The sequence below is a fragment of the Ammospiza nelsoni genome, chromosome 31 (assembly GCF_027579445.1).
Source record: "Ammospiza nelsoni isolate bAmmNel1 chromosome 31, bAmmNel1.pri, whole genome shotgun sequence".
Classification (NCBI taxonomy): Eukaryota; Metazoa; Chordata; class Aves; order Passeriformes; family Passerellidae; genus Ammospiza; species Ammospiza nelsoni.
The window spans coordinates 2,663,435-2,688,711 of record NC_080663.1 but is presented as its reverse complement, the minus strand read 5'-3'; the positions used below and the strand labels follow the sequence as shown (position 1 = coordinate 2,688,711).

The following is a 25,277-nucleotide window of genomic DNA, read 5'->3' as shown; positions in this document are numbered from 1 at the left end:
CCTTGCCAGGGGCTGTTTGGGTGGGCTCTCCCCTGCCGAGGAGGGCAGTGCCTCTGCCAGGTGTTTGTGGCCGAGCCGTGCCCTGGGTGCTGGGGCCCCCTTGGGCCCTGGAGTTGATCCCTCAGGGGCTGTAGGAACTGTGCCCTGGCCTTTGCCTTCAGCTTGGCCTTTTGCTGCTCCCTTCTTGCACTCACCTGCTGTGCCTTTGTGCCCAAGTGCTGCAGGGCCTTCTTGTGCCCCTCCTGCAGCCCCCTCAGTGCCTGTGGGTGCTTGTCTTGCTTTACAAGAGAGGTGTCTGCTCGGGAAAGCAGAAAAAGCCTCTCTTGGAATGGAGAAAGCAAACCCCCTCCCTCTTAATTTTTAGAGTAGTGAAATGAAGGGGCTCTCAGGCAAAGATATGGGAATAGGAATACCAGTTCTTTACTAGTGTGTATAATAAAGCAAACAACCACCAAGAGCTGCGGCACTGACAGCAAACAGAGCCCGGACCCAGTCCCGGCCTTTGGGCTGCGGCGCTTTGCCCTTGGGTGCAGTTCCGGGCACGGCCGGCAGGGGCGCTGGTGGATCCCGCGGGGCGGGGTAGCGCATCCCTCCCATGGGAACCTCTCTGAACGGAAATAGAGCAATCCCTTCAGCTAACTCTTTCACTTTTTTACCTTCTATAGCCTTTCTCCCGTGTTTTGGCAAAGAATTTGGAGAGCGCTGCCTTTTAACTGTGCTCCTAGTGTTTCGATAAGGTGCTTCCTGTAGAGAGAGAGAGTTTCCCTGAACAGCCGGAGCTGTGGTTACCAAGGGGCCGTAACTCAGAGCAGGACGGGGTCAGGGGAGGATATCCCGCCGAGGCTCGGTGGGAGTGTGGGCAGGATCTGCTGCTGGAATCGTCAGAGGGGGATCTTCCCGTGGAGCCCGAGGCGGAGCGTGGGTAGCCCCCACATGGCTGATGGCGGCTGATCCGGCAGCTGCCGGCAGAGCAAAGGCAGGTGGGAGAGCCCGGCAGCAGCGGCGGTGCCCAGCGCAGGTGGCACGGGCAGGGCAGCCGGGGATGGGATGGCTGGGACCCCCCCTGGGTGCGGTGGGCGCGGTGACCTCGGAGCAGGCGGCAGGACAGAGCAACCCCCATCTTCCCCAGCATGGCCGGCAGAGCGGCCGCGGGCCAGGCAGTGGGAGCAGGGCACACAAATTGAGCGACAGCGCCGGGGCAGGTGGAGCTGCCCTGGGCAGTGAGGCCGCACCTGGGATGGAAACCGGGGCAGGCGGAGCTGAGGCGGGCAGCGAGCCGGGACCCGGGACAGGCGCCTGTGCCGTGAACGGAGGGGGCAAGACCTGCAGAGGATCCCACTCTTTTTCTGATTTTTCCTCTTGTTCCCTTCCCTTTCATTTCCCCTTTTTCTTTTCTTGTTTTTTTTTTTTTTTTTTTTTTTTCGGGACTTTCTGATACTTTAAAGATTTTTATTCTCCTAAAATCTCCTGTCTAACATATGGCATATTCTCTTTCTTCTAGATTAAATGTTGTTTTTTTTTTTTTACAAATAAACTCAGAATGTAACAAATCCAGAGTTCTGCTTGGATACTTTGAAATGGCCAACGAGCTAACTCAGAACCTCCTAATGTTGTTTTTCTCATCACCTTTTTATTTATCCTTTGGCAAATTAAGGATACATCCTAAATCAAAAAATCCCAATGCACCCATAATTCCATAAAAAATGATCGCACAAAGCTTGAGTACCCCAGTGGGTTTTCTGATGCATGTCTTCTAATATTTTTCTAATAAGCACATTTTATTAAGTAATTGTCTTCCATCAAGAAGTTTCCATTTCCCTGATTTATCTTGTTCACTTCCTGTCTTGTTTAATTTTTTTTTCTCGGCTTCCCTAAACTTTGGAATTTCCAGTTTTCCTCGTTTTGAGTTAATATTAACATAACTCACTCAGCTCCATTTTCTGCTGCATCCTTAGATTTGTGATCTGCCAAATTATTTCCTCTTCTTTCTGGAGTCTTTCCCTTTTGGAGTTCCCTAATCTGTACTATAGCTATCTCTTTTAGGTAATTGTAATGCCTCTAAAACCTCTAAAATAAGTTCCTCATGTACTAATCCTTTTCTTCTTGAATTAAGTAATCTTTTTCCTTTCCAAATTTTTTACAGGTATGTACTACTCTAAAGGCATACCTTGAATCAGTATATATAGTTCCTTTATTTTGTGTTAAATATTACAGTGCTCTTTTTAAAGTATATAATTCACAAGTTTGAGCTTACTAGTTTAAGGTTAATTTCCCTTTTTCCATAGTTTGCACGTTTTCCCCATCAACTTCTACATACCCTGTATTTTCTCCTTTTGCAAGGAGTTGTATCTCTGTTAGCTAACATAACTCCCAAAGGACTATTTTTTTTCCTGTATCCAACTTACTGGTTTTCTGTCTCATTTTTCAAGATCTTATCTATTCATCTTCTTCCTCTGTTTTTCACTTTCACTAACAACCTAAATACCACTTTTCTTTCAACTACACACACAAAAATAAAAAACTTTTTTCTCACACTACTTTCAGTACAATACACCTCCCTCCAAGGAGATATAGTGAAGCTTAAAATGCACAATCCACATTACCTTCACTTTCATTCATCTACATTCACTCACTTTTATTTCCCATTCTCTCCCACACATTCTTTCCCACCCTCAGGACACAGAGTGGATCCCTGTTGACAGAGAATCGCGGGTCCCTGTGGCCCCCCCTCACCTTGGGGTGGCCTCTGGTCTCAGTATCTCCGGGCCTCCTGGGAGGGCCCTGACTCTGCTGCCTCCGGTGCCGTTCACCTGTGAGGCTGATTTGTGTGTCACTCACACTCTTTAGCCACGGGCCCCTCACACGCCCTGGGGACAATGGCTCGTTTGCAGGTCACCTGTACCTTATGCCACAGCCCCCACACGCCCAGGAGAACAATGGCTCATTTGTGGGTCACACACTCTTCTTTCCACAGCCCCCCTTCCCACCCACCCGGGAAGCTGAGGCTGATTTTGTGTGTGACTCACTCTCACACACAACAAGACAACAATAGGGTACCTTTTGTTATAAATGATCAAATTGAGAGCCAAACTTATAAGAAAACTTAGCAAAGATTTATTAATTTGTCTGGTCGACTGAAGTTTGGTCGTCAAAACCAGGACAGCCAAGGGTCAGCGTCGAGCCCGGGTTCGGTGCTGGGTGAACACGGATCTGAGCTCCAAATGTCAGAGTCTCCCCCTGTTCACAAATGCTGCCTGACGCAGCGAGTTCTTTTACAGTTTATTCTGCTCGAGGCAGAGATGACTGAATGTTCTTTGTGTCTCTTCCCATACATAACCGTGTCTTTACCTGTGCAGAGGTGGACAAAGACTCAATCCAGGTGTTTGATGTTGTCAGTAGACTCTGGGGAAGGCAGCATTCACATGCATCAGGGTGGGGCTGTAGATCATCTTGGTAGCTGTAATCGACGAGGCGTTAATCACTCTTGGCTGGACCTGGTGACCCGGGGAAGCCAGCGATGATCGCCCTGGAAGCTTCTATTCTTTCATTAAAAACCCCGATGTTTATCTCAACCAAGTCCAGGAACTAGATGTATATGAATAAGATGGTGTTCCCTGCCAGGGTGGTCAAAAGACATAATGTGGATTTTACAATATTTTATACATTAATAGCGTGAATTATCTCTTTCATATACTACACTTTCACATCACCTATTACAAGTTTAGGTGTTTCTTGCCAGTCCCCGTGCTCTTGGATATCCCTCAACCCAGCTGTGCTGCCCAATCCCAGATGTTCTTGAGCATATCCTCAATCCGGCAGAATTTGGCTCAGCCGTGGATGCTCTTGGAATGTTAATTCCTCAACCCAGCAGGTATTAATTCTGGATGCTCTTGGGCTCTCTTATCTCTCAAACCAACAGAAATTTTAGGAGCCCCTTTTTTCCCATTTCCTAGTGGACTGGGCTTGGAAACTCCTCTGCTCCCTTCCTCCGAGGGGTCCAGCCCCTCTCTGGGACCCAGTCCCAGTTACCCCGGGGGATTCTCTCACTCCTCTTCTCACTCGCTGTGTCTCTTTACTGGCTGCTTCCCTCGAGGAAAGTTGGAAACGCAGCGTGGGAGACTCCAGCACTCACTTGGCAGGTCTGGGACAACCAGCCCTCGTCTCATTCACAGCCCAGAGCAGAGAATGAGGGGAGAAGGGAGCTCCGGAGCCCAAACAGCCCCGGCATCCCGAAATGGGGAGAGCGAAGTGGGGGGAGCCTTTGGGATTGCTGGGACTGCCAGCAGCCTGGGCAGGGCGGGCACTGGGCACAAGGGGGACCCCCAATCCAAGCGTGACCCCCAACAGCTGGGACAGGGGGGAACCCCCGAACACCAGAGGAGAGGGACCAGGGATGGGGAACTCCTGGGAGGCTTTTTCAGGGCTGAAACTTGGTGTTTGGGAGGTTTTTCTGGAGCCCAGGTGGCCAGTGACTTGTAGAGATGGACTCGGGCAGAGGGACCTTCAAACTCAATGTGTGTTGGGGAAGATGAAACAGGAAAGCCTTATAAATATGATTGTCTGGCAAAAGATTTTGTGAACATAAAAAGTATAAGGAAGATTGAAATGAAAGCAAGCTCTGAGATACCTCAGTTAGTGAACAACTGGAAAACAATGGTGTGGTTCAACTGAAGGTAATCCCCTTTTGATGAAACAATTCTCTCTGCTGGCAGACAGATCCAAGGGTCATAGCAGACCCTACAGCTTGGCAAAGGGAGTCCAAAGAGGAGATTTTAGGGTTTAAAATGTAACGCAGTATGGTGATGTAATGATTTTTACAGGCTGTATGTAAATGCTGTAGGATTTGTATCTTGTACTGGATTTGTTAGTGAGAAATATAATATTTAACACAGAAGAAAATTGATTGTATTGTAACGGGACCCTTCCTCTCTTACGCTCTTCTCCTCTTACTCTCTTACCCTCTCATCCTCTCTACCCCTCTCTTCTCTCAGGCCTGCTCCGAGCTGTGCCTGGCAGCTCCAACCAGGGCCCTGCACCCAGGCCCTTTGCAATAAACCGCAAGTTCCACGTCCTGGCTGCAGAGATCTCTCGTCTCCGTCTGTCCCGACCGTCCTACCCCCCAGTGCTCCTACAAATGCGCTCATCCCTTGTTTTCCCCAAACCAGGATTTCCCATTGCCAAGGCCTGGGACGCTGCGAAGAAGAGGAAGATGCCCCGGGACACTGAGGCAGGTGAGGAGGAAGTCAGTGCCCCTTTCCCCTCTGTGCTGCTCCATCTCCCAGCCCAGCACGGCCCCGGCTGCAGCTCAGGCCTGGGGGGATCTCCTTGCCCTTGCCTGTGGCACGGAGGCAAATTCCATCCTGTCCTTGTCCTTCCTCCCCCAGAACAGGAGCTGAGCATGGAGAGCAGGGAGGACAAATGCCCGCGGCAGAACCTGGAGGAAGAGGCCGTTTTGAGCGGCTCCACGGCGCAGGAAGCCAACGGGGAGGAAAAGCCCCGGAGATGCCACATGAGGAGGGGCTGCAAACGCAGCTGGCGGGGATCTGAGGGGGAAAGAGCCGGCCTGGGCCGGGAAGGCGGCTGGAGATGGAGCCAGAGCTTGGAGCTGGTGCTCCATGAGCAGCTCCATGATGGGGAGAAGCCCCACACGTGCGTGGAGTGTGGGAAGAGCTTCAGGTGGATCTCCAACCTAATTGTGCACCAGAGGATCCACACTGGGGAACGGCCCTACGAGTGTGGGGAGTGTGGGAAGAGCTTCAGCCAGAGCTCCCACCTGATCCAGCACCAGAGGATCCACACTGGGGAGAAGCCCTACGAGTGTGGGGAGTGTGGGAAGAGCTTCAGAGAGAGGTCCCACCTGATGAAGCACCAGAGGATCCACACTGGAGAAAGGCCGTACAAGTGTTCTGAGTGTGGGATGTGCTTCAGCCAGAGCTCCAGCCTGATCCAGCACCAGAGGACCCACACTGGGGAGAGGCCCTACGAGTGTTCCAAGTGTGGGAAGAGGTTTACGACCAGCTCCCATCTCCTCCAGCACTATCGGATTCACAGAGAGGAGAGGCCCTTCCAATGCCCCGACTGCGGGAAGGGATTCAAGCGCAACTCCACCCTCGTCACCCACCGGCGCATCCACACAGGGGAGAGGCCCTACGAGTGTGATAAATGCAGGAAGAGGTTTCAGAACAGCTCCTGTCTCCTCCGGCACTATTGGATTCACACAGAGGAGAGGCCCTTCCAATGCCCCGACTGTGGGAAGGGATTCAAGCGCAACTCCACCCTCGTCACCCACCGGCGCATCCACACAGGGGAGAGGCCCTACGAGTGTCCCCAGTGTGGGAAGAGCTTCTCCAGGAGCTCTGGCTTGACCCAACACCAGCGGAGGCACCACTAAGGGAAGCCCTGCGAGTGCCCCGAGTGCGGGCAGAGCTTCGTGCGCTGCTCCAGCTCCATCCCCCACTGGAGGAGGCACTTTGGGCACAGCCCTGGTCACTCACATTTCCCGTGATCCATGTTGGGAGCACACCTGGCTCCTTCGCCTTTTGGTTTGGCCTTAATTTTCCTCTGCTTCACCTTCATCCTTTAAAAACACCCAAAACTGGGTTAAATGAAGGAAATTGATCGAATATATCTGACATTGCATAATTTCTCAGTTGTTTTAGAGGGAATTTAGGTTTTGGGGACAGGTTCTGTGTGGAGTGCTGCTGTTGCTAAGAGGCAGGAATTTGATCCCACCCTTCTTGTGTTGCTAAGAACTCCTCTCCTGACCCCAACCCCATTTCCACCCTTAGGGTACCATATAAAAACTCCACGGCTCTGCCTTTGCCCTGTCTTTGGGGCATAAGAAATGGATTCCCAAAGGATCAGCTCTTTTCCCACTGGATTCCCAGATTGTCCACCTTTTGCCGCTGGATTCCCTGAGGATAAATATTTGCCCACTGGATTCCCAGAGGATCAACCTTTTTCAATGGATTCCTAGAGGATTCTGACTGTGTCACTGGTTTTTTTTTGTTTGTACTACTGCATTTGTATTTTTAGTTTTTTGTAATAAAGAACTGTTATTTCTTCTCCTGCATCTTTGCCTGAGAACCCCTTAATTTCAAAATTAATAATATAATAATAATCATAATCATCATCATCATCAAAGAGAGGGGGTTTTCATTTTCCATTTCAGTGGAGGCTCCTGAAATGGGGAGACACCCCCAAGGCTGGGCCATGTAAAATAGTTCCTGAAATATGTAGATTAGTTTATGGATATGCATAAGGGTCTATGAATATGCAACAGGCTGATGTAATTAAAACCAGATTAATTAAGGGGTGTCCCCGAAAATAACTGGGGGGTCTTGGTGGCCATAACAACCTTTGCTCGAAGGTCCTCTCTCCCCTTACATCAGCCCGTTTCCTGTTTATCGACTTTTTACGTATCTATAAACTACTTTACATATTTCAGGAACGAAATTGGCTTCATCCGGTTTGGGGGTCCCATCTCCCCCTCCGAGGTAAATTTGGGGTGTCCCATTTCCGTCCCAGCTCAGTTTTGGGATCCCATACCCCTCCAAACCTTATTTGGGGGTCCCATTCCCCTCCAACCTCAATTTGGGGGTCCCATTCCCCTCCCAGTTCAATTTTGGGGTCCCAACTCTCTTTTCCCCGCTCACTCCTTTCTGATCGTTCCCCCAATCCCCTCCTCTGTGTTTGGTTTTGGGTACTCCAGGCCCCTCCTGTTCCGTTTTGGGGTCCCGACCCCATTTTGGATTAATTTGGGGTCCCCAGCCCATCCCCAGGGTCACCTTCCCCCCCCACCAAATTCCGCTCCTGGCAACTGATGAGTCATCAGCGAGACACGCTCTGATTGGCTGGAAATTACCCCGCGCGGTCTTTGAGTATTTACCGCAGTGAGAGGCCTTGGTCTGTGGCTGGCAAGTGATGAGTCAGAGTCGGGCCGGGCGCTGATTGGCTGAAAATCGCTGAGCGGGGCCAGTGCTCTGAGTTTGTGCGCAGCAAGTGGATCGTCATCAGTGCCGCGCTTTCTGATTGGTCGGGATCTGTTTTGGGGTGGGGACAGGAGGAACTGGGGTTTCTTGGGGTTTATTTGTGTTTATTTAGGGTTTGTTTGGGGTTGTTTATGGACTATTTGGGATTTATCTTGGGTTTTACTTGGTTTATTTCTGTTTATTTGGTGTTATTTGGAATTATTTGTGTTTATTTGGAAGTATTTGGGTTTGTTTGGGTTTATTTGGGCTTATTTTGAATTATTTGGAGTTCTTGGGAGTTATGTTGGTGTATAGGGGATTTTTTTCGGTGTACTTGATATCATTTGGGGGGTTTTGGGTTTAATTTGGTTTTCTTTGGTTTTTTTTGGGGGGGGTTACTAGGATTTGTTTGGGGTTATTTGGGGCATTTTCAGGTATTTGGGATTTTTTGGGGGTTCTTTGGGGTTTATTTCGAGTATTTGGGTGTTATTTACGTTATTTGGGGTCATGTGGGGTCAAAAAATCCGGGAATGTTTCTCCTTCAAAAATTGGAAATTTTTCCTTAAAAATCTGAGAGTTTTTCTCCAAAGAACCGGGAACGTCCCTTAAAACGGACTTTTCCCAGCCAATAACAGCGCGCCCCGCCCCAAACCATCCAATCACCGCGGGTCTCCCCTCAGGAACACCGGCCTCCCTGTGCGCCCGATCCAGCCAATCGCCGCATGCCTCCCCACCGCCCGCCCTCTCACGCGGCCAACCAACCAATCACCGCGTGCCACCCCTCAGCTACTCCCTCCTCTCTTGAGCTGAACCAAACAATCACCGCGCGTCTCCCCTCGGCAACTCCCGCCTTCTTTGCCCCTATGCAGCCAATCACCGCGCACTGCTCCCGCCCCCCATGTCAATCACCGTGCCCTCCACGAAACCAACCAATCACCGGGCGTCTCCCGTCAGCAACTCCCACCCTCCCTGCGCCGCTCCAGCCAATCAGAGCCGACCCTGAAGCAGCACCCCCTCACCCCGGGGCCGGGTATGGAGCGGGCGCCCCCTCCCCCCCCCGCCCCCCGGGACCCTCTCAGGGACCCCCGGGAGCCGCCCCGGGCTCGGGCGGGTCCTGCGGGAGGCGCTGGAGAGAGCGGGGGAGGCGCTGGGAGAGGACGGGGGGTTCCGGGAGCTGCTGAGGAGGCGCAGGGACAGGTGAGGGGTCCTGGAGGGGTCGTGAGGGGAATTTGGGGAGGGGTCTTGAGGAGGTTTGGGGGGGATTTGGGGAGGGTCTGGAGGGATCTCGAGGGGGTTTTAGCGGGTGGGTGCTGGGGGGGCTTTGGAGGGGAATTTGGGGAGGGGTCCAAAGGTTGTCACGATCCGTCCTCACAGACGGGTTTCGTGATGGTTCATGGATTTGATCTCAGGGTGCAAAAAGAACCGACACAGTACAAGGGGGTTTGCAATGATAATCGAAACAAATGCACCTTTATTGAATGACCACAGCGAAATGTGATAGAGGGATTAAGGGAGAGAAAAAGATGGGGGAAGAGAGAGAGACCAAAGAGAGAGAGAGAGAAAGAGAGGGATAGAGCTACCAAACACAGAGACGAAGTCCTTTGGTCCAGTCCAGTCGAGGATCCGCTGTTACATTGGGGAGATCTCGAAGTCTCTCGCTAACTCAGAGGTTTTTATTATGATAACTCTATTGGAAATTGCGAGGCAGGAGGATACAGATACAATAAGGAATAGAAGTAACAGGTAGTCCATGCTCTCAGCAGTAAATGAGAGCCATTGTCTTCTTGGTCCAGCGGTCACAACCTGCAGGCAAACATCTCGCTTTGGTCAGCTTGCCTCCCCCACACAACTGCCCCGGGCTGGGGGTTTCAGTCCCAGTCCTTGGAAGGAGCAGAGGGGCCTTTTCACATGGGGGTTCCATGTCTCAGTCCTTGATGGAGAGGCTCCTTCCATCTCAGTCTGTCTGTCACAGTGGTTGTAAAACAGGTGAGGGTCTTCTGTGGGGGGACCACCTGAAACGCAGGAGAAGTCCAGCCAGGCCGAGAGGTGGGACAGCTCCCCAAGGCTGTTGTTGCAAAAAGGGCACGGTGCCCCCTTCTTCTTCTCATTGGGCTCAGTGTAGCACACAGCAAACAACAGCTGTGAGAACAATGGCTTAGCAATGCTCTCAGGTCTCAGGCACATGACTTTCTCCCTTGGAGCCATAGATTCAAGACAGGGGGGTCTTCAGTGGTCCCCCAATGACGATTGTGAGGCAGATGAGGGAAAATTCGGACAGACTCTCACAAGCAGAAACTGGCAGGATGTGTCTGCTTCCAGTGCTTGTCTTGGCTGTTCCTTCGCAGTGCTGGCAGCATCATCAGAGACACACCACACGTTCTCTCATGCCAGGGTCATCCCAATCTTCTGCACTTGCCCAGGGGCCTCCCAGGTTCACCAGGGAAAATGTCTGCTCGTGCCAGTTCATCCCCTTGCCCAGAAGGCACCCGCTTGTGTTTGGGCACGAGCTGCTGGCCACAGCCAGACGCGCAGCACCCGCAGCATTGGGATCAGACGCTGGGCTGATGTTTTTTTCCAGAAAGCAAGAAAAGCAGCCAGAAGCACACAAGGCAACTTGACAGTATCTCTGTAAGAATGTCATTGTCCTGTGAAAGTCAACAGTGGATGGTTGTTTTGTGCTGCAGATAATCACTTCTGAGCAAAAATCATTGCAGGAAGGGACAACGGCTTCTGCCTTCTGATGGATAAGTCAATTTGCCACTGCTGTCCAGGCCCATGGCCCCTCCCAGTCTGACCAAGTTTTGGTCTGTGGGTATTCTTGGGGTTAGTCTGGAGGCAGAGATCACACTGCCTCTTGAGTAATAGTGGCATATAAATTCCAGGCAACGATTCTTTCAATCAAGTAGGTGTTCAGGGCATCTATTCCCCAGTGTGTTTTCTGGTGCTCCTCCCTTACTAGTGACTACATGAAATGGGAAGGGATTACCAGCTTCCCTTCAATGGTAGCCCACCCTTCTTGGTTGTATGTCCCTTTTTGATCTTTGATTAGTTTTCTATCTTTCTCATTGTATTCTGGCTTACCTTCAAGGGAAATTTGCCCATCTAAAATCAGAGCTCCTTCAATAGTTACCTCACCTTTTGCTGCTTCCTTTGCCTCTCTATCCGCCAGCTCATTTCCTTCTTCCAATTCTGAGTTCACTCTCTGGTGTGCCCTAATATGCATAATTGCTGCCTTTTCAGGCAGCTGAACTGCTTCCAGCAGCCCGATTATCCCAATCATCTCTTGTGCATGTTTGATGTTCTTTCCTTGTGAGGTCAGCAGTCACCTCTCTCTCCAGGTGGCTCCATGTGCATGCACAACTCCAAATGCATACCATGGCTCTGTATAGATTTTATTCTCTTTCCTCCTGCCATTTCTAAGCCAAAAGGAAAGAGAATCAGTGCAATTATTTTGGTCTTCTGTGCAGAGGTGCCTGTTGGTAGGGGTCCAGATTCTATTACCTCTCTGCAGGTAGTGACTGCATATCCAGCAGGTCGCTTTCCACTGGCAATGTGGTTACTCCCATCAGTGAACCAGGTCTCTGCACCATCCAAAGGAGTGTCCTTCAAGTCCGGGCATCTGGAGTAAGTAGCTTCAATGGTCTCCAGGCAATCGTGGTGTGCTGCTTCTCCTTGATCCCACTGAGAAAAGAAGCTGGGTTCACAAGGTTAGTGACTACAGAGTCCTTTGCCCAGCACTGACCTCATACCCCAGGTAGATTATTTTCTGTTTCACTGCCTCTGCCTTTTTCTTTTTTTTTTTCTTTGATACTCTGTGTCCTTGGAGCCCTAGGAAATTCAAAAGCCTCACGGTCCAGGCCACACATGCTTCCCTTGTCTGAGTGGATATCAAGAGATTATCCATGTACTGTAATAGCCTTCCTTCTTCTTGTGGAGCTTCCTGGGGCTCTAGGTCTTTTGTAAGTTGTTCTCCAAACAGAGCAGGGGAATTTTGAAACCTTGAAGGTCTTGAGGCCTTCACAATCTATGTGAGCTGGGTTTTGCACCTGCTTTTAGGGTTTTCTCATTTGAATGCAAAAATTTTCTGGTTGGCTTTATGAATAGGGAGGCAAAAGAAGGCCTCTTTCAGATCTAAAACAGTAAACAAGTGTAGCTCAGGTGCCAAACATGTTAGTAGGGTGTATGGGTTTGCCACAAGTTGTACTGCCTGACCCTAGCCCGTTGTTTTCCTTAACTTGTACAGAAGGTGCATTCTCTGCCCTCCCTGCCATGTTAGAGGCCCATACCCCAGGAAACATTGGATCCATTCTTTTCTTGTTAATTTCATCCTTATTTTCAATTTCAGTTTCACTAATTGTTAAAATTAAGCTCAATATATCTCCATATTCTTGATCCTTTACCTCTAAAATAATCTCTCCATCTTTAAATGTGATCTTTGCTTCCAGCTGCTTCAACAAGTCCCTACTCAACAGGTCCTTTGGAGAGTTGGGCATATACAAAAAACTATGACTATTTTGATGGATTGCAAAATATGATTTTTCAGATTGGCCAGTTGCCCCCTTACCATAACATCTGTTACAGGCATCGAGGCTTTATTTAACACTGAGTTTGCTGCCCCCGTGTCTACTAAAAATTCTATTTTCTTAGCTCCCATCTTTCTACCCCATCCCAGTCTTTTGCCTTAATTCAAAGTCTTGGGGTATAAAATAAGCTGAACGCACTCAGCTTTAATTATTTCTGCTGGGTTTCTTAAATTACATGAAACTCTCTTTCCTAACAATTCAACATCTTTGTTCTTCCTTGCTTCTCATGACCAGTTGCCACTAAATTCTTTAGAGCTCTCTGAGTAGCCTTGGTTTCCTTAGAATAACATAAATTATAAAGTGCCTGTCTTGGTCTCTTCCACCTAAACTCTGCTTTACAAAATCTCATTCTTTCCCAGTTCTCTTCCCACACAACCTAATTCAAGCATTGTTTCTACTGACACTCACTTTGCTGCCTTGCAAAAAGCTGTGCCTGTTACAGCAAAAACTCTGATATGCCCACAAACACAAACACAGACACAGACACACATACACCCTGCATCTCAAATTCACGAGAGTCAGGGCTTAGGTTGCTGTGGGAAGGGAATTCCTGGAATTCCTTTAATTTGTTTTATCACAGTTAAACATAAATCACCATACTGCAGTTTTTCCACATAAAATGCTACACTTGTTGCAAACAAAATCCTAAAATCTCCACAAACACAAGCCTACAATACCAAGAATCAAATTACCACAATGTGGGGGAGGAACCACACAAACTCACTGGGAAAGGGGTATCTCTTAAGAGTGCCCACTTTCCTTGACACAACCCAACATACAACACTTCATCATCTACCCACATCAGCTTATCCAGCCTCTTCTGGTCCTCACACACTCTGGACACAATCAAAATAACAGCACACAGTAAAATTCCAGGGACCAAGTCCAAACTGCGGGGGCAGAAGAATCCCCTGAGTTCATCTAGCCACGGTTAAAATGCGCACAATCTACACAAATCACACATCACCACCTTTAAACACAATAAATGACTAAATGTCCTCACCCACGTTTCTCCACTTGTTCCACTACTCCACGGGGTGTTCCTGCCCTCACAGACTGCCCCAGCCGGCGCTCCGAGCCTCACCTGGCTGCTTCAGACATGGGTAGAACTGCCCCCGCACGCTGTGGGAACACTCACTCACTCACTCACTCGGTCTGTTTGATACACCACGCACTCACATGATTACAAACACGCCAACATTCACCACACAATGCATTAGCCATACAATGTCTGGACACCACAAGCACACAAAGTTCGGGTTCACTCGGCTCACCCCAGAGTCGCTAGCGGCCACTCCATTGAACAATGAACCCGTTCCCAGTCGCGCTATCAACCGGGAACCTCTGCCACTGACCGTGCTCTTGGTCGATGGCTGCCTGCAAGCACAGGGATGAGGCTGTGCACTCAGACGTCTCTCAGTGACTTATCAGCAGCCCTATCTCCCCCGGGCCCTTTGACAGACATACCGTGTATCTGCACAGCAGCAGGTCATTGTCTGTATCTGCAGGAGGCAAGCCGAGATAGAGCAGAGCTCCTCCAGGAAAATCCCAGGGAGCGCCCAGGAGTCCGTCCTCCCTTCCGCCCCTGTGAGGGCAGTCAATCGCCCGGCTGGCTCGCCAAAATGATTAGTGGAAAAAAAAGAGAAACTGCACAACTTTGTAAAAAGTTGTAAAGCCAGTATGTTTAGCACTGGACGGATGTGGGAATCGTTGTTCCCCCTAAAGGACACGTGCACCCCTGAGAATTCCCCCTTGCTTATACATATGCATATAGTCTCATTCATATTCATTTTACAGATTTCACATTACAAGCTGCAATTAGTTTTTATCAGTCCTTGCCTTTTGCGCAGAGAGCTCTCTGGTCAGCCTCAGCCTTTGGCCCTGACAAAGGGGCCTCCGTTTATCTTGAGAGTTTGAATTCCTTCTCTTGGTCGAGGCCATTCTGTGAGCACAAGATTTTTTCTTTGATTTTTTTCCTCTCTTGTGAGAACAGGGAGTCTTAAGCACAGATAAACAAGTTACAGGCTCAGAACAGCACTTTTCACCTAAATCCAAAAATGCATTTCTATCCTGTTAAATTTCTACTTTGTCTCACCCATCCAAGGAAATATGTGCTCTTACTCCATGATTTTAAAGGCTGAACAGATGCTTTATTCTATACTATATTATACTACATTACACTACTGCTATACTAAATCTATACAAAATTACATACTAAAGAAAAACCTCTGACCCTTTCCAGACAGTCACGACCCAGCTTTGACCTAATTGGTCAATCAGTCCTAACAACCATCACCACAGTCCAATTAACAAATCACTCTCAGTAAACAATCTCAATAACACATTCCACATGTGCCAAACAACAGGTGCAGCAAGTGAGATAAGAATTGTTTTCTTCCTTTCTGAGCTTTCTCAGTCTTTCCACAGCTTCCCAGGAAAAATCCTGGGAGAGAGAATTATGTCTCTATTCAAAGAAATGTGAATACCACAGGGATTTGTCCTCCCTCGTCTCCATCTGCAGCTCAGTGCCTGGGGTAAGGAAAGAAAAGGAGAGGAAGGAATGAGGAAGGAAGAAGGAGAGAAAGAGAAGAGGAAGGAGCTGTGGACAAGGAGAGGATGGGATTTGCCTCTGTGCTAGAGGGAAGGGATCCCACCAATTCATCCCTGGCTGGACAGTGTCAGCTAAAATAAACAGTGCAGGAGACTTTTTCTCCTTTTAATGCCTGTATTAAAAGTGATTAGCTCAGGATTGGGAAGCTCGACAGGTCTGCAGTCTCCGTTGTCTCTCCCAAGGTGACTCGCAGGAGGATATTTGCAGCTTTGTCCACCAGGGACAGAGCCGGCGGTCCAGTCCTCGTTGGAGCTTTTTTTGGGCGTGACCCAGATGTTGACTTTCCCAGCTTCGCTCCCTTCGGGACCCGGTCCGAGAGGATCCCCACACCCAGGGTGAGGGGCAACAAAGGCCCCCAGCGTCCCCGCAGGTCCAGCACTCTGCTCCTCACGTTCGGACATCACTCCAATTTCTCAACTCTATATTGGCTCGTTGTTTTGGGGGTCTTTTCAGTAAGTTTGGAGTAGTAGCTTCTCATGGCATGCTGGTCCTGAAGTTATTTAGCGTGTTCTCTCTCCCACGTTTAGTCCTTTCTCCTCACTGTCTCGGGAGGTCCCTGCCCTTCACTGTCTCCGGAGAAGAGCCATTAACTTAGTCTTGGCCAGGGCCTTTACTGATCCAAAAAAGAACCATTAACGACAACGACTTGTAATTATCATAACAAACAGGTAGCGCTTCAGCAGCAAGAGTGATCTGACTAGTTTTTGTAACCTTTTTCTCACAAAAAAAAAAATTGGCGGATTTTTGTTTATAACATCAGCAGTGGGATTGTCCTGCAGCCAGGGGCAATGCTGGGCTGAGACATGGAGCAGAGGAGAGGGGCAAAGGGGCAGTGACTTCCTCCTCTCCTGCCTCTGTGTCCCAGGCCATTTTCCTTTTCCTTGCAGCCTCCTCCAGCTTCATCCAGACAAAGTTTGGGATTGACAAATCCTGGCCTGGGGAAAAAACAGTGGGTGAGCCCTTGGTCCTGCTGTCCCAAGTCCATCTCCAGAAGTAACTGCCCTGTTCACAGTTGGATGGGCCCAGACCCTGCTCATCTCCAGCTTCCCCCACCCCTCCAGGCTGCCGGGATCCCTCAGCTCTGGGATTGGCCTTTGCTGCTCTCCCCACTCTGATGCCAATGTCTCCCCCCCCGAAACTGGTACCACCTCCCCAGCCAGTACAGACAGTTTGCCACTGGAACCCTCCACAAGTCTCCAAAGCGGCATCTGCGTCTCACCCTTGGGGACCTGCAAGATCCAAACATCCCCTACCCCGCAAACAAATCGTCCCAGAGGCCCCCCCAGTGGATTTGGGGTGAGTTCCCCCTCCCCGCTCACCTGTGGGATCTGGGGGATCGATGCTGCCAGGGCCAGGGGAGCTGCAGACTCAGCAGGCAGGCGGGAAAAGCGTGGTTCTGCTGGGGCTCCTCCTGTTCCTGCTCCTCCTTTTCCCCATCCTCCTCCTCCTCTCCCTCCTCTTCCTATTGCGCCCCCTTCCAGATCCACTCCAGATCCCACATCTCCCGCATGGCTGCAGCACCACCAGCATTTGGGTGGAGGGAACCCCCCATGAACCCCCCAGGGATGGGCAGGGGGCTTGGGGACCCACCCAGTGCGGATCCATTCCCCCCCAGAGCCCTAGGGAATCACTCCAGGAATCGAATGATGGGGACACAATGGGATCCCCATGGAACCGCTCTTTTTCTGTTCCATCCCCACCGTTCCCTTCCCTCACTCATCATTCTTCCAACTCAAAGACCCCTCCCAACTCAGTTTGGGGGTGTCATCCCTCTTGCGCTCTGAATCCTCTTTTCCTCTGCTCTTCCATCCCTTCTCTATTGTGCCCCCAGCCCTCACCCCTGTGTTTGGTTTTGGGGGATGCAGGCCCCTCCTGCTCTGTCTGGAGAGTCACATCTCCCCTTTCCCTCTATTCTGGCAGCTCCTGGCTGCTTTTTCCTGGGAGGAATCCCTTAGTTTTGGGACTTTTGGGGTTTAGCTTAGAAGTGTGACAGCTCTCTCTGGCTTTCCCCTCCCTGTTGTGGCCTCTCAGCTGCCCCTGACACCCTGGGGGTGCTGGGATTTCCCTCCTGGGGACAAGGATGTTCATCCCCTTCCAGGAGCCCAATGCCTGGCTGGGGCTCCAGGTCAGGGGGTCCTTGAGCAGCTGCCCCAGAACCTCTCCCAGGGTCTCCCAGCACAGCTGGAGCTGCTCAGCCTGGGGTCCCCAAAGGCCTCAGCAAGACCCAAGTCCCTCCCAGGAACCCTCAACTCCCTCAAACCCAGCATTCCCCACATCCCCTGCAAGTTCCCCCAATGGCACTGGCCGTGGCCATGTCCCCACATGTCACTGCCCATGTCCCACCATGTCCTCACCCATGGCTCTCTCCCTGTTTCCATCCCTGTCATTGTCCCCCACATCTCCATCCATGCCTGTGTCCTCCCATGTCCCCCACAAATGGCCCCTTCTCTGTTAATATCCATGCGACCCAAGTCTCTCTCCATGTGTCCATGTGTCCTACCATGACCACATCCAAGTCTTAGTTCAATGTCTGTTTTTACCTCAATATTGGATATTTTAAAGGGATAAATAGAAATTAAAACAAAATCAAGGCCAAAAGAAAAGGATTTCCTTGTCTATACCAGCTGAGGATCCACTGCTTAGGTGGAAGGGAAAAACCTTTTTTGGTGGGGTTTCTACCCCACTGTCTCCAAAATCTTGGTCTTTTCCCCAGTTTTTCACCATTTGGCTACAGAAGACACCCTTGGGAAATAGGAAATCAAAACTGTGGAATCCCTGAAGTTGGAAAAGACCTTGTCCTGGTTCAGGGCAAATTTGGGAGAGAACCCACAAAGGGGTTCCTTTAAGACAGCAGATTCAATTGGCCCTTCCCCCACAGGTTCAGGAAAAATAAAATACCTCCTTGTAGAAAAGCGGAAAAAACTGTTTATTAAACAATAAAACCTCTTGCCGCTCTAAAAGAGACACAAACACACAAAGTCCCTCCATGGTCTGTAGGCTCAGCTCACTCAGTCTCTTATCAATCCCTCCGATGCTGGAAATGTCACAGGCCAGGCCCAGCCCGGTGGGCCACAGGTGTGAGCTGCCCGTGCTCTTCTGGTGTTCAGGCCAGAGCAGGTTTAAACAGGTCCAAAGAAAGGGGAAAAACCCCACAGTCCAGAGAACTTGTTTGGTTCAGCTAGCTAAAACTAACTAAAAGGAAAGGAGAGCTCTGTCCCACTGTCTGCCCATCCGCAGACAACACAGTGCAGGAACACGAATGTGGAGGAGTGAGTGCGGTTTCTGAAAACAAACTCCGTGCTTCTTCTCTCCCCCTTCACTCTCAGGACAAGTCTTGAAGGTGCAAAACTTATTATTCAGCATAAACAGAACAGACTGGGGATACAAGCACCAAACAGTAACCCAGAATATACCTCCAAGACCATTCAATACTCCTTGATGTCACAGGAAGATAGAATTGAATGCAAAAGATTTTATGGGGTTGAAAGTCGACAAATCTGCTCTCCCCATGGAATTCCCATTATAGGTCTGCATCCTGATGGATGTTCCTGCTGCTGGGCTTATCTAGGTACCCTCAGGGAACCAGGAAGATGTGGAGCCCCCTAGACAGATGCCTTCCAGCTTGGATCACCAGGACCACAGATCACCAGGGCTCTGCCCAACAGGGGTCACTGGGGATCATCCAACGTGGATCCTCTCACGGGGGATGGAGCTGGAGCAGCACACGAAGCTCTTCCCACACTCAGGGCACTCACAGGGCTTCCCTTAGTGGCGCCTCCGTTGATGTTTGGTCAAAATTGAGCTCGATGAGAATCTCATCCCACACTCCCCACACTTGTAGGGCCTGTCCCCCATGTGGATGCGCCGGTGCAGGGTGAGGTGGGAGTTTAGCTTGAAGCCTTTCCCACAGTCGGGGCAGCGGAAGGGCCTCTCCTCCCTGTGACTCCGCTCATGTATGAGGAGATCGGAGCTCCTGTGAAACCTCTTCCCACACTAGGGACACTCGTAGGGCTTCTCCCCAGAGTGAACACGCTGGTGGTGTTTTCTCAGGTCAGTGTGCCACCCATAGCTCTTCCCACATTCCAAGCAGGTGTAGGGCCGTTCCCCCGTGTGGATCACCTGGTGCCGAATCAGGGCTGAGCTTCCTCTGAAGCTCCTCCCATATTCCCCACACTTGTAGGGCTTTTTGCCAGAGTGGATCTTCTGGTGTTCCATCAGCTTGCATTTCATGCTGAAGCTCTTCCCACACTCCCCACACTCATAGGGCTTTTCCCCAGTGTGGATCCTCTCATGTCTCCTCAGGCCGGAACTCTGGCTGAAGCTCTTCCCACATTCCACACACTCATAGGACTTTCCTCCTGAATGGATCCTGTGGTGTTGCATCAGGTGGCCCTTCTGGCTGAAGCTCATCCCACATTCCCCACACTCGTAAGGCCGGTCTCCGCTGTGGATCATCTGGTGTTGCATCAGGCTCCCCCTCTGGCTGAAGCTCTTCCCACATTCCCCACATTCAAAGGGCTTTTCCCCAGTGTGGATCCTCTGGTGTTGCATCAGGATGGAGCTCTGGCTGAAGCTCTTCCCACACTCCTCACACTCAAAGGGCCTCTCCCCAGTGTGGATCCTCTGGTGCCGCGTCAGGCTGGAGCTCCAGCTGAAACGCTTTCCACATTCCTCACACTCATAGGGCTGTTCCCCAGTGTGGATCACCTGGTGCTGGATCAGGTCTAAGCTCCGACTAAAACCCTTCCCACATTCCAAGCACTTGTGTGGCTTCTCTCTGCCATGGGGCTTCTCCACCAGCTCTGAGCTCTGGCTGCATCTCCGGCCGCCTTCCCGGCTCAGGGGGGCTCTTCCCTCCCCGCAGCTCCCTGGGCTGGGTTTCCTGCCCCTCCTTGTGCGGAATCTCCAGGGCTTTTCCTCCTGCTCCATTCACACACGTCCTAGGAATGAAAAATCCTGGTTTGGGGAAAAGAACAAAATGAGAGTGCCTTGGACTGGGAGCTCCTCCTTGCCCAAGTTCATCTCATTAAGTCATTGGGCATCTTGTGTCTCTAAAAACCTCCAAAACACCAAGATTCAGCACAAAAGTCCTCCAAACATCAACACAGATCAAAAACTTCCCAAACATCAAGATTCAACAAAAGCACCTTCCAAATATAAAGATTCAGCCCCCACAAAAAATCAAAGCACCAACAATTAGCCCAATAAAGCTCAGAAACACCAAGATTCACCCCCGGGAAAATCGTGGATCCCAATTCCCGGATACCTGCTGTATGGTAGGGGGGGAATGCTACTGGGGCTGGCAGGGAAGTTGCAGATACAGGGAGAAGTGGAACCTTGTGGTGCCTCCTGTTAATGCTCCTCCTCCACATCCGGTGTCCTTGCTCTTTCTCCCACTCCTCTTCCTCCTTCTCCTGCACAATCCCACCTTCTCCTCCCTCATGCATCGTTTGACCCTTTTGTTCCTCAACCCTGCTTCTCCTTCCCTTCTCCTCCTGTCCTAGGCCCAGCACCCACTGCCGGCTCCTTCTTCCCCCAAACCCACAGCATCCCACGGCAGGGGCAGGGATGGAGCTGGGGCAGGTCGGGCTGGGGCAGCGCTGGGCTCTCGGCCGCTCCCGTCCGCACTCGGTCCCCACTTGTTGCCTTCTACATCAAGGCAGGCGACCTGGTTCTGAGGAACAGCTCGACGGCCCACTCTCCAGGGCCGTTCGGGCCAATGACACACGCAGACACCAATGTGGTGGACGGTCAAAAGGCGTTTATTACTTCTTCTCCTGGGGTCTTATAGTCTTGGGGGTCTCTACGTCAAAAAGGGGTTTGTCTTCCTTATCTATGGTTAGTAGGGAATGGAAAAGTACTGAGTAAGGGGTAGAGAGTTGCTGACTTTACAGTTAGTGGGGCAGCACTCCTATTGTTAGTGGGGCCACATTCCTATTGTTAGTTTCTTATCTATGAGTAACTGAGGGTCTTATCTACGGGAAACAGAGGGTCCTGGCTTTCCGTGACATCGCGGCAATCTTCCGCAGCGCCTCTTCCCTAGCTACCACATCTCCCCCCTCCTTTTCACAAATGAATGAGGTAGTCATATACATAGGTATTGAAATGAGGTATAAGGTTGTAGCTTGACAAGGGAAAGGGGTTTTGGGAAACCTGAGTAAGCTTTTGCCAGACAAGTTTGGAAAATCTTGTGACTGGCAGTATTTTTTGGTTGAATTCCCTGGTTGAATTCACAGCAATTGTCGTCGCCCTATGAACAGGTCCGTTCCAGGCGGCTCTGAACGAACGAGACTAGCTTGTTCAGCAGGCATGGTCCGAAGGTGACTGTTAGAAACAGCATCGCCAATGGACCTATCAGGGCAGAAATCAGAGTGGTTAGCCATGGTGATTGATTGAACCAGGACTCGTACCAGCCCTGTTGGGCTTCCCTGTCTTTCTGCCTCTGAGCCAGTCTGTTCCGGAGTTCTGCCATGGAGTCTCTCATGACTCCCGTGTGGTCTGCATAGAAACAGCACTCCTCTTTCAAGGCAGCACACAGGCCCCCTTGCTGCATGAACAGGAGGTCCAGGCCTCGCCTGTTCTGCAAGACCACTTCTGAGAGTGAGGAGACCGACTTCTCTAGATAGGAGATGGATTTCTCGATCCTTTGCAGGTCCTCGTCAATCGTTGCCTGCAGCTGGGACAGTCCTTGGTGCTGGGTCGCTAGGGCTGAGACACCCGTGGCCATTCCGGCTGCTCCCAGGCCGAGCAGCATTGCGATAGTTATACCTGTCATTATTTCTCTTTTGTGGATCCGGCTGGGTCCCTCAAGAAGATGGTACATCTCTTCGTCTGAGTGGTACAAGACCCTAGGAACAATCAGAACTTGGACACAGAAGTCGTTAGAGTCATTGAATTTGGGAAGGAACACACAAGGACTCACTCCGGATCGCTGGCAAACCCACATCCCCGATGCGGATGGGACTGCCCACTTATTATTTTTCCTGTTAGGCTTGACAATTTTGGTGCAGATGTTGCCTTTCCGCCTAGCTAGGGTGGAATTGCCAAAGCATTTGCCTCGGCCTGTGACTTGACTCAGGGTGATTCCTTTGCGAGGGGTGTCCCATCTGCACTGCTGAGGGGCATCAGCTGAGGAATAACTGAAGGGAGTGTTTAAAGTGACTCCTTCGTAAAAGGGGGGTTTGACATCGTAACAAAGCCAGCAGGATTCGGTTAGGTTAGGGTTGGATTCATTCAGGGATACAAAGGTAGCTTCTAACATACAAAGGATTGGGTCTGCGTCTGACCCGGTTAAGCGGCTCATCTGAAAGGTTTCTGCTTGACCGGTCGGGACATTGCTGACCCCTGTGGGTAAGGTTTTGGGGTAGGTTACATTTCTCCCTTTTGGCACGCTTTTAATCGCTTTGTTGGGTCCAACCGCTCGGGGTGCCGACGGTTGGAGCCTGATAATTTGCACGTTCACCCTCTCTTTTGACCCTTGAAGGACCACTGTCCACGTCTTGCCTGTGGCCCAGCTAGGGTGATCTGGCTGCAAGACCATCATGTTGCAATCAGTGCATGCCCAAAATCTAGGGATTTTAAGTTGGTTTCGATGGGAGTTTTCGCAAAAGAAGAAGGGTATTTTGCAGCCGATGGGTGCCCAGGTGAACTGTAAGAATTTGTCTGGCTCTTGTGGGTCCCACCCAGGCCCCGATGGTCTGGCATCTGTAACTATGGTTTCGCAGCCCCAGTGCCCACAATATCCCCACCCTGGGTGATTGCAGTAGCTTTTCCCAGGGTTTGAAGCTGGGCATCAGTAGGATAGGTACGAGTGTGTGACGTGTGGGGAATAGGGGTTTACCCTTGGCTGTCCTGGAAACAGGTCGGTGATGTGGAGCACGAAGGATGGAGTGTTCGGTGTGGTGATTTCTCTGAGTGCTTTGCCACTACTAAGGTGTCGCATGACCCACCTGAAGGGCTGATGGGGGTAGTGATCTGGGCTGGCTTGCCCTCTGGCGACAAGCCCCAACAGCAAAATCACACAGAAACGCCCTTGGTGCTTGGGTCTCACCCGTGTGGGTCTCTCGGGTGCTGCCTGACGGCTTGGTGGTCTGTCACTTTCGTCTGGAACCGGGATGTACGCGTCACGAGGATGTCCCACGAGCAGGTCCTGTAAACAAAGACTCGCAATTCTGGTCAGTCTCATTCTGCTCGCTATGAAGGTCCGGTTTAATCGACTTAAGTGGACACCACCTGATTTTGCCGTCCTTTTTGACAGCCGCGTACCCCCTCCCCGCGAGCATCAGCCTCCAGCCCCGTTCCCACTCGCCCAGCTCGTTTCTAATTATCACCTGTGGGCTCTCTTTTAGCGTTTGAGTGGCCCAGTGTTTTTGCACAGGACTGTTTGTTTCGTCTCCCCTAGGGAATTGATTCAGTGCCAGCAAAGCGGTTGCCAGCATACGTGCCTGATCTCCTGGGGGAATGGCATTGGCAAAGCCCTCTGCTTTTGCCAACACTTCTATCTTGGTTTTCAGGGTTTGGTTTGCTCTCTCAACTATGGCCTGCCTGGTACTGTTATATGGGATGCCTTGCACTAACGTGATGCCCCATTTTGAGGTGAATTCCTGTACTTGTTTGGAGGTGAAATTGGAGCCGTTGTCCGTTTTGATCTGCTTGGGGATACCAAGCCAGGCCATGGCTGTCATCCAGTGCTGAACTGTGGGTTTGGAGTTGGTTTTGGGGTGCTGTGTGGCTATGATCGTCCCGCTATAAGTGTCCACTGTCACTGCAAGCCATGCTCGGGGCTTCAGCAGTTCGCACCAGGTGAAGTCCGACTGCCAGATTTCTGAGGGCTTGAGACCTCTCGGGTTGACCCCGTAGGTCCAAAGGGGTGACTTCTGGCAATGAGGGCAGGTGGCTACCACGTGTTTTGCGTCCGCCGTCGGGATTCCACATCTCTTCGCCAGTGCTTTGACTCCGATGTGGAGCGACTCGTGCAGTTGACGAGCTCTTTGCAAGGTCCAAACTCCTTTCGCTGCGGCGTCCGCTTTGTCGTTGCCGGTCTGGAAGTAGCCTTTGACTGGGTCATGGCTGTTGATGTGGATGACTGACACGGTGCCCTGTCGCGAGGAAAGCGCTTCTTCCAGCATTAGGGCTGCTGCTGATGTTGACACACCTGGTCCTGCCATGGCTAGGCAGAGCCTTGCCACGAATATAGAGTCTGTTACGATGTTGAGGTGTTCGTCTTGGAAGAGTCCGCATGCCAAAACCACTGCTGCTGCCTCCAGCTGTTGCACTGACAGTGTGGGGTCACACGCTTTGACGCAGTGCCATTGCTCTCCTGCCTGCCACACTGCTGCTGCGGTTGAAGTCATGGAGGAAGTGTCTGTGAAGACCGTTGGTCCTGGCTGCGGTCTGTCCTTGACCTTCGGTGGCATGTCCATGTCGACTACGGTCAGCAGCTTCGTCCAGGGTGGTCTGGAAGAGTAGGAGATTTCTCCTCCGAAGCCGGAGAAAGCAAGGGCCAGGTACTCCGATATTGTGGCTGACTCTGCGGTCGGCTGCTTGCGAAACGGAAGGTGGATGCTTGTCAGCTCTGTCCCTAGGTGTTTCAAGGCAAGTCTCCTGCCTTTCATGATGAGGCTGGCGATGCATTCGATTCCTGGGGAAAATGCACGAGCGGGTCTTCCGAGGACCACCCATTTAATTGGTCGGGCCTTTTCAGCGAGTCCTTGAGCCAGTGCTCCCACTCCCCCCCTTCGGTGTAAAGTGAAGGTCCAGTGGCATGGCTGGGTTCCACCTGACAAGCGTGCCAGTGGACATCTGGTTTTCGATGAAGTCAAGGGAGCTCGTTGCTTGCAGCGTCAGCTCCTTAGGATCCCAGGGGTGCTTTCCTTTCAGGAGGTCGTACAGAGGGTCCATGACCTCGGGAGGAATGGGGACAATGTTGCGAAGCCACTGCAGCGATCCCACCAGGCGTTGCATGTTGTGGAGCGTCTCGATGTCTCGGTTGATCTTTATCTTTGCGCTCGCGATCTCGAAGCCGTTGGCCTGAAGGGTCTCTGTGATTGTGGTCACCAGGTCATCTACTTGGCTTGTTGATGGTGCTGCAACTAGGATGTCGTCCATGTATTG

At 51.0% G+C, this 25,277-nt stretch overlaps 2 protein-coding genes and 1 pseudogene across 4 annotated transcripts in view; 1 reads left to right on the top strand and 2 right to left on the bottom strand.

The window, feature by feature from the left end:
* Positions 1-25,277, bottom strand: part of LOC132085611 (class I histocompatibility antigen, F10 alpha chain-like) — a 777,359-nt gene that overhangs the window by 19,328 nt on the left and 732,754 nt on the right. The gene's annotated exons all lie outside the window — the stretch shown is intronic.
* LOC132085554 (uncharacterized) overlaps positions 1-25,277 on the top strand; it is a 560,373-nt pseudogene that overhangs the window by 160,013 nt on the left and 375,083 nt on the right.
* Positions 19,009-20,628, bottom strand: LOC132085600 (zinc finger protein 239-like). The gene is made up of 2 exons (XM_059491065.1): positions 20,431-20,628; positions 19,009-20,120 (listed from the first exon to the last, which is right to left on the bottom strand). Exon 2 carries the CDS (start codon positions 20,091-20,093, stop codon positions 19,158-19,160), a length of 936 nt encoding a protein of 311 aa, XP_059347048.1. The 5' UTR covers positions 20,094-20,120; positions 20,431-20,628; the 3' UTR covers positions 19,009-19,157.

Excerpts from the sequence above, each read along its gene's own strand:
- LOC132085600 (XM_059491065.1), bottom strand. The coding sequence starts at position 20,093 with ATGGAGCAGGAGGAAAAGCCCTGGAGATTCCGCACAAGGAGGGGCAGG.